Source organism: Malaya genurostris, chromosome 2, assembly GCF_030247185.1.
Source record: "Malaya genurostris strain Urasoe2022 chromosome 2, Malgen_1.1, whole genome shotgun sequence".
Taxonomy (NCBI): domain Eukaryota; kingdom Metazoa; phylum Arthropoda; class Insecta; order Diptera; family Culicidae; genus Malaya; species Malaya genurostris.
The window spans coordinates 17396132-17405468 of record NC_080571.1 but is presented as its reverse complement, the minus strand read 5'-3'; the positions used below and the strand labels follow the sequence as shown (position 1 = coordinate 17405468).

The window sequence follows — 9337 nt, the reverse complement described above, 5'->3', positions numbered from 1 at the left end:
TCCCCAAATCTGGCTCTATTCCGATAGCAGTAGATCCCCAAATCGAGCATGCTGTGAAAGCAATTAGTGACCATATTCACCCGAAAAACCGCCAATTTAGCGCAAACAATCTCACCCTCTCCGCCGGGCACTACTGGCCGAAACCGAATCTCGATGGCTTTGTTACCAACATTATCTCATAAATCACGCGGCATCGTCGGAACACCCGACCGAGCACGAATCAGGAAGCAATTGGTTCAAATCCGGCATTGAATCAAGGTTCGATTGTTAACTTTCATTTCGCGCTTCGTCGCAGCTGCTGATGCACAAAATTTGTGTTCGGAAAATCGATTGAACGTTCTCATGCACGAAAAGGCACTATTTTCCCAACACCGGTTTTTTTGTTTTGTTTATTCAAATCATTTATCAGAACACAGGGTAGGTCAGGGACTTCCAACTCAAAGTGCTGACGGCTACGTGAAAACAAAATGCTTAGAACTACATGCTGTTTTGTTCATAATACCACACTCTAGGCACCGGCCGGATAGTCGATCAACTGTGGCACCGGTTCGTCCTCGTTACACAGTCCGGCATACTTGGGATTGCATCCCTTTGAACACTTGGAACAGGGCTCCCCAGAGACGTAGATGGGCAACCCAATGAAGTCGTTGAATGAGTAGTTGCACACCAGATAGATCTGCATCCAACTTCCCGGATCCTTCCACTGAGTGATGGCACAACCGATCTTGTTGACCTTGTCTCCGGCGAGCACGGCAAAGTGGAATACCATGACCCTACGAGTGATTCGATTTCATTAGAGAATAGAGAGCCTGAGAATCCGAAACTTACCCCTTGCCAGGATCGTACATAGTCTTAACCATGTTCTTGTGCACGTCGTGACGTTCATCCCACCAGGAGCTGATCAGTTTCGGAACTTGTTCCTTGACATCGATCGTGTCAACGCTGGTGGCAAAGTAGTTGAGATTTTGGCCGGAGTTTAAGTACTTGTCCGTATTATGGCACACGTCATGTCCTCGAACGCATCGGTTAGCATTAACCTGGGCGGTATAAGCCAAATCATCGTCCCAAGTCTATAACCGCAAAAAAAAAAAGAGAACATTTTGCTCTGTCCGAATCCAATTATCGAGCAACGTTTTTTTTTTTTTGTTTTGATACTCACCAACGTCGGCATGGCAGCTGCCTTCGGAAGCCAAGTCACTCCTCCGGTGGCCAGCGTGCTACGGTACTTGTTGTGTGTGTCCAAAATGAGGTCCTTCATCTCGGAATTCATCTCGATTATCTTGGCACCGGCCGGGCAGCTTGAGCTCAGTTTACCATCATCTTTACAGGCAATGTGCGGTTTGCTAGCGGGACAAATTTTACGATCGCAGTAATCCACGGTGTATGCCTGCTTCAGTGCTGCCAGAAGCATGGCCAGCAAAATCCATGCTGTTGAAAACAAAAACGAACTTTCGTGAGATTTTTTTTTCCAGCAATTGATCCAGCAGATGTTTTCTTATTTTCGCTTCTATTTTTCCGAATTAAAGGATGCAACCCAAAAATAACACTACAATTTTAGTACGTAGAAATCGAAATCTTCAACACGATAACACTTTTCCTAATCACTCGAGCCGAACTTACATTTTGCCATTTTAATCATCCTGACTGGAGACGTTCGAAGTCACGTCTCACGCAGGAAAATTGCTGAACACGTTTCCTCTCGAATAATGCACGCACCGAACAAGATGCTCCATCCAAACGACGCATCATTTTTATATGAGCAAAATCCCTCAATTCTCCCAATCGGATCTGATCTGCATTACAAAATTTGCAATTATATCCGGCGCATCGCATCGCCCCCTCCCCAGCCGATCAACCAACCAACCACGATGTGTGACGGGGGATGAATTGACCCTCGGTGCCGCGTCTACCCGTTTGACCGCGGCGATGATTACTGGAATCAGATAGGTGCAAACGCATGTCCCCCCCCATCAACCGGCACTCGTTGCCCCTTTCCAACCCTACTCTCTTCCTTCAACGGGGCAGTGAAACCCAGAGTGCACATAACGCACTTCGGCCACAGTCCGTGACGTGGGACGAATAAAATCAATGTGTGGAGGTGGGTGGGTCTGCGGTTCACCTGCTGCACGTGAGTTGTGCATTTTCTCACGATCTATCGAAACCCCACCGCATTGCCCCGATGGAGCAGCAGAATTTCCTCTCGGCTTTCGCGGTTCTAGGGCGTCAATCCACGCAATTGTTCGACCTAATTGATCAACGCGATTGCGAGGAAATGATGAATACTGAACTTTCAATATATTTCAGATTGGATCACCACTCGATTCGTGTTAATTGCGTTAGTGGGAGCCATGCTAATTCGATGATTGTTGATATGTCTGTCGAATAATGACCGTCGAACAAAACGCGCATCCCCTCCACTGTGTTTTATCCACCGATCGAGCACCTCGATCCGATATGGTAAGCAGTAATCTTATCGCGACTGTAGCTTCTGAGAGCCACCGTCGGAACAATCGGGACTCGTGCCGTTCATTACATCATAAACTCAATGTACAATCGATTTTACAAATACACTCATTTTGATTGTCCTCCAGTTTCCCAGATCGATCAGTTCTAATTACTCTTTTAAAATTATATTTTTAGATAAGGAATAACGCTCAAACGCACTGAATTAATCGTAGAATCTTTTTGATTATTTTATCAGCGTTGCTTGTTCATGATTTTGACGCCTAACTAATTCCTTCTGTTTCTCCAAGTTAGAACAATATGTTGATTGTAAACAATTGTTAACAATTTCTACAACAATATAAGTGTCATATAATAACTACTTGATTAGCAAAATTCAAAGATAATTGTAGTAATATTGCTTTTTTTCAAACTGCCTCATCAGCTGTTATCAAGTTCCTGGCTAGGATTGGCTAAAAAATGTCCATATTTTTAAGTATCGCCCTAAGAGGGTTCACACTGAATTCCGTAGATTTGTATACCTTCACGACTGATTACGAATCGAACCTTTGTTCAAATTCTTTTCTGATACCCGGTTTGTTGTTTTAATGCGCATTTTTGTTGGCGCATAGCCATGTGGATTCACTTCGGCTACACCGGTTCTCAGTTTCCGGTTACATCACCGTTTGCTGTCAGCTCCAACTGTTCCACATGGTAGTCATCTTGGACCATACATATTTTTGCTCTACTCGATGGGTCGAAGTTAAGGCAATTTAGTGGTTTAATATTTTTCTCAACGAAATTTATATCATTTTCCGCAAGCCAATTGAGAGTGGTTTTGGCATAGTGAGCCGACGCTAAATCCGGCCAAAACAGTGGAGGTGTACTATGATTCTTATATAAAGGCAGCAATCTATTCGGGAGAAACTCAGATCGATGGATTTCTGCATTTATAGTTCGCCCCTTTCCAAAAAATGGTTAACTTTAAACCACAGGAACATATTGCTTGCCATACCAGTAGTTTTCGACCGAATTTATCCACTTGAATCGACCTTTCCGCATCGCTCACATCCTTCCCAACGACGACAGTGGAGTATTGTGGGCCTGGAAGGGTTTTTGAGTCCTCCTTTACATGAGTCTCATCGTCCATCAAAACGCAATCATCCGGACACTGCAAAAGACGCGAATACAATTTCCGGGCCCTTGTTGCTGTTCGCTTCTTCTGTTCTACACTTTTTTTTTCGAGATTCTCTGCTTCTTGTAGGTCTTCAGATGATTTCGCCTCTTGACACGCTGGATCATTCCGACACTCGTTCCTGCTTTTTTTACCAAATCACGTATTGACATTGATATGTTCTTCAAGATTAGAGATACCACTTTCTGGTCCAGTTTCGGGTTGGAATAACCGGGTTTTCTGCCTCTTTCTGGTAGCTCATCCAAAGAATAGTGTTCTCCAAACTTATTAGTTTTAACACTGGCGTGATTCCCATTTAGCCATGTGTCCAGTACCTTAATTTTCACTTCCTTTTCAATACGAAACATTTTGAAAACGCATAATTTCAACCGCACAAACAAGTACGACAGCTGACAACCAAACGCACAGCATGCTGTGATCTGAGCATAAAAAACTATCACAAATACATGCGTACAACACAAATGTATGTGGATAGCTTATTTTCGATACACTTCTTATAAACGCCTCGAAATGCTTAATTATGTCGTTCACACGAAAAACACTCAGTAGTTAAATTCGACAACTCTATTTCACAAAGCTCATAGGTCTCGCTCTATTGTCTGTTCGTAGAGACGTTTCCCTATTCCTTATTCCTTATTCCTTATTCCTTATTCCTTATTCCTTATTTCTTATTCCTTATTCCTTATTCCTTATTCCTTATTCCTTATTCCTTATTCCTTATTCCTTATTCCTTATTCCTTATTCCTTATTCCTTATTCCTTATTCCTTATTCCTTATTCCTTATTCCTTATTCCTTATTCCTTATTCCTTATTCCTTATTCCTTATTCCTTATTCCTTATTCCTTATTCCTTATTCCTTATTCCTTATTCCTTATTTCTTATTCCTTATTCCTTATTCCTTATTCCTTATTCCTTATTCCTTATTCCTTATTCCTTATTCCTTATTCCTTATTCCTTATTCCTTATTCCTTATTCCTTATTCCTTATTCCTTATTCCTTATTCCTTATTCCTTATTCCTTATTCCTTATTCCTTATTCCTTATTCCTTATTCCTTATTCCTTATTCCTTATTCCTTATTCCTTATTCCTTATTCCTTATTCCTTATTCCTTATTCCTTATTCCTTATTCCTTATTCCTTATTCCTTATTCCTTATTCCTTATTCCTTATTCCTTATTCCTTATTCCTTATTCCTTATTCCTTATTCCTTATTCCTTATTCCTTATTCCTTATTCCTTATTCCTTATTCCTTATTCCTTATTCCTTATTCCTTATTCCTTATTCCTTATTCCTTATTCCTTATTCCTTATTCCTTATTCCTTATTCCTTATTCCTTATTCCTTATTCCTTATTCCTTATTCCTTATTCCTTATTCCTTATTCCTTATTCCTTATTCCTTATTCCTTATTCCTTATTCCTTATTCCTTATTCCTTATTCCTTATTCCTTATTCCTTATTCCTTATTCCTTATTCCTTATTCCTTATTCCTTATTCCTTATTCCTTATTCCTTATTCCTTATTCCTTATTCCTTATTCCTTATTCCTTATTCCTTATTCCTTATTCCTTATTCCTTATTCCTTATTCCTTATTCCTTATTCCTTATTCCTTATTCCTTATTCCTTATTCCTTATTCCTTATTCCTTATTCCTTATTCCTTATTCCTTATTCCTTATTCCTTATTCCTTATTCCTTATTCCTTATTCCTTATTCCTTATTCCTTATTCCTTATTCCTTATTCCTTATTCCTTATTCCTTATTCCTTATTCCTTATTCCTTATTCCTTATTCCTTATTCCTTATTCCTTATTCCTTATTCCTTATTCCTTATTCCTTATTCCTTATTCCTTATTCCTTATTCCTTATTCCTTATTCCTTATTCCTTATTCCTTATTCCTTATTCCTTATTCCTTATTCCTTATTCCTTATTCCTTATTCCTTATTCCTTATTCCTTATTCCTTATTCCTTATTCCTTATTCCTTATTCCTTATTCCTTATTCCTTATTCCTTATTCCTTATTCCTTATTCCTTATTCCTTATTCCTTATTCCTTATTCCTTATTCCTTATTCCTTATTCCTTATTCCTTATTCCTTATTCCTTATTCCTTATTCCTTATTCCTTATTCCTTATTCCTTATTCCTTATTCCTTATTCCTTATTCCTTATTCCTTATTCCTTATTCCTTATTCCTTATTCCTTATTCCTTATTCCTTATTCCTTATTCCTTATTCCTTATTCCTTATTCCTTATTCCTTATTCCTTATTCCTTATTCCTTATTCCTTATTCCTTATTCCTTATTCCTTATTCCTTATTCCTTATTCCTTATTCCTTATTCCTTATTCCTTATTCCTTATTCCTTATTCCTTATTCCTTATTCCTTATTCCTTATTCCTTATTCCTTATTCCTTATTCCTTATTCCTTATTCCTTATTCCTTATTCCTTATTCCTTATTCCTTATTCCTTATTCCTTATTCCTTATTCCTTATTCCTTATTCCTTATTCCTTATTCCTTATTCCTTATTCCTTATTCCTTATTCCTTATTCCTTATTCCTTATTCCTTATTCCTTATTCCTTATTCCTTAATTCCTTATTTTTCGAATTATCAAATCAAGGCGATGGTTATTTACCTTTGGAGTAATTGCAAAATAGGGGAAAAACGCCTTTCGACATGTTTTGATTCCAAGTCATACAAAACACCGTTTTCTTGCTCCTTAAGGTTCTACTCACAATATTAGGAAAACAGCCATCATTGAAAAATTCAAAAGTAGTTTTCTCCGGTACTGTTTGATGAATCTTCAAAAAAAAAATATATCAGTTTATTGTGAAAAATGTGGGTACATGCTACTAACTGACATTTCTCCTTAGAATTACCGCTCAACAACAGCGAGAGGAATTGATATTACGTTTCGCATCATTGATCGTTTTTTAGTTTATAAATTGCCCTCTAAACATCTCCATGGATTTGGGTCGATTTGTCATAGCTTGCTAATTTACTTTGAATAGTAGTCTTGCAGTCTTGGTCCCTTCTGACATAATGCTTAAGGTCTGAGTACAGAGGGTCACGTGTTGAGTTTTAAATCAACCACGTGGCTCGCTCAATTCCCTTTGCGCATCGTATTGCTCTTGTACTCTCTCGTATATGAGCAAACTGTACCGGGTTGCCAGCATACATTTTATTATTTTGATGAGAAGTTTTATCACATTAATCTATCGTATGGGTAGGACATTACATGGATTCCAATGAACAATGAAAAAATATTCAACTTTCACAAAGATTGAATGTTTGTGTGTTTGGCAGCCTTGTCGAGCCAATTTTATTTCTCTCTCCTTTTTCAGAATGCTATCAGGAAACCAAAGCGAAAAAAATGGTGGATGCATTGAAACTGACTTTGTTTCACAGAAAAATACAAGACTTTATTTTTATCGCAATAACATATATGTTTTTATGTACTAATCGCATCTAAACTAAATTATCTAGACTTTGTCACGGTAGATTTATGATACAAGCCTTCAAAGCCGAGATATTCGATGAACAAGTAGAGGTATGCATTTCCGAGCGCTCCAATTCTCAGCAGTTCTTCAGTCAGAAAAAAATACAACACGACCGCTAAACTCAATGAATCATTCTGAAAATATCACAGAATATTCTCAACTAAATTTCGAAGACATTGTCAGGTGGGTTTTTCTATATTCTGCACCGGTTCCAAAAAAAAATTGAAACGGGGAAATACCAACAATCTTACCACTTTACGGTACTGTCCTCAGCCCTCAAAGCGAAAAATAATGAATTCTAAACTTTAGACACTCGCCCACGCTCTCATATGGTGACTAAAATTAGAAAGAAAAAGAAGAAGAAGAAGTAAAAAAAATTATACGCGAAACGTTTTTTCCACTAAAAGTACTCATTTGAGAGTGTTGTTTTAGCTTCAGCAGCACTATTTGTAAAATTGAAAAGGAAGCCAATTTTTCTTGGGAATGACAATAGCAAATTTTTAAATCTAAAACACTTTCAAAGGAGAATAAGTTTATGCATTTGCTTTACGCCTTTCATCTGGAATAACTAATCGCCAAAACTGTATCAAATCCTTTTCGTACTGTTATAATTTCAAATGTTCACTACTTCAACTTATTAATGTTACTAAACTGTTATTGAACTTGATATAAATTTCATCTGGAAATGCTTCGGCGATAATGAGCTTCAAAACTACTTATTTAAATCATTCAAAAAGACACGATATGGAGGGAAAACTAGGGCTTTTAACTTCGGCACTTTCTTCACAGAACCGAAAAATTCACAAACAATCATTAGATCCTTAGATTTGAAATATTTCGGCTGTCATCAACCGGTGAATAGACACACAGAACTGTTTAATCCCATCACCATTTTTATTTATTTACAACAGACATCACGATTTCACTGCCTCAGTTTCCTAGGACAAATCAACCTGCTCGTCCTTGTTGCAGAGTCCGTTGAATTCGCTGTCGCATCCACTCTTGCAGTCGGCGCAGGCGGTTCCCTTCTTGTACACCTCGGTACCGATCATGTTCGTGTAGGAATAGTTGCAGATCATTTGAACCCACAGGAACTCACCGCTCTTGTACTTGATGGCGGCACAACCGACTCGGTTTGCGTTGGCCCGTACCAACATGGTGAAATGGAGAGCCTTCTCCTTGTCGTACAGCTTCTTGATCAACTTCGGCCCGGCAAAATGACGCTCGTCCCACCATTCCTGAACCAGTGTTTTGAGCACCGAATCGATGTCAACTTTGTCGTCGGACGTTCCCCACGTGGCAATGTTCTGACCGGAGTTCGGATATTTCTTCGTGTTGTGACACTTGTCGTGTTCAAATAGGCACTGATTGGCATTCAGCTCCGCCAGGTAGGCCAAATCGTCGTCCCAATCCTTGATGGAGTGGAAAGCGGAATGAGTTTGGAAGATGAAGGTGATATCAAGCAGACAGACAAACTTACCATTCGAACCATGTTTGATGCCGACGGTAACCAATTCAGTTCTCCCTTAGCCACCTGATTCCGGTAGTTGTTGTGTTCGTCCAGGACAATCTTTTTCAGTTTGTCGTCGAAGGTATACTTGGACGCTTCGTTGCAGTTGCTGGACAGTTCATTCTTGGCGTTGCATCCGATGTGGGCCACTCCAGAATCGCAAAGATCCGGATTGCAGTAGTCCTCCTGGCACAGGACAACCGTTGCCACGAAACAGCAAACCAACGCGAGCACTTGAACCTGGCGGAACATTCTGAAGAATCGAACAACCGAAACTGATCTGGGGATCCTCATCCAAGGGCTTCATTTTATAGTACACCACAATATCTGATAAGACGAGGATAATTACATACGCTGGATCCTTTCTCGCCCATAGAGTTCCCCGAACGAGGGAGCCCAATTGCTCTAATTACCACCCTACGATGGACCCTCCGTGGAAATTAATTACGGATGTATTAAGTACCATTAAGATTGTATCCGCCCGAGGGCTTTAATTCGAGCAGTAATTCTCTCGGTAGTCGATAAAATCGATTTTCTTGCTGTGAGCTTACTGTACTGGAAACTGCATTGAATAAAATTGATCCATCGATTATGGGAATATGGTTTATGGGGCCATTATACTCGGAGGAACAATTCTACTAGATAGAATCAAGTAGTGGAACTAAAAACCCAGTTATAAAGCCAACATCAATTATTTG

The 9337-nt window shown here is 39.2% G+C and overlaps 1 protein-coding gene across 1 annotated transcript; it reads right to left on the bottom strand.

Moving 5' to 3' along the window:
- Window positions 1-360: 360 nt before the first annotated feature.
- LOC131427045 (peptidase inhibitor 16-like) lies at window positions 361-8918 on the bottom strand. Its single transcript, XM_058589927.1, has 5 exons — window positions 8610-8918; window positions 8073-8541; window positions 1160-1428; window positions 829-1070; window positions 361-773 (listed from the first exon to the last, which is right to left on the bottom strand). Exons 1-5 carry the CDS (start codon window positions 8889-8891, stop codon window positions 509-511), a joined length of 1527 nt encoding a protein of 508 aa, XP_058445910.1. The 5' UTR covers window positions 8892-8918; the 3' UTR covers window positions 361-508.
- Between the last annotated feature and the right edge of the window lie 419 nt (window positions 8919-9337).

Excerpts from the sequence above, each read along its gene's own strand:
- LOC131427045 (XM_058589927.1), bottom strand. The coding sequence starts at position 8,891 with ATGTTCCGCCAGGTTCAAGTGCTCGCGTTGGTTTGCTGTTTCGTGGCA. Across the intron at positions 1,071-1,159 it reads CAGCTGCCATGCCGACGTTG|ACTTGGGACGATGATTTGGC; the intron begins GTGAGTATCAAA and ends TTGCGGTTATAG. Across the intron at positions 774-828 it reads ATGTACGATCCTGGCAAGGG|GGTCATGGTATTCCACTTTG; the intron begins GTAAGTTTCGGA and ends AATCACTCGTAG.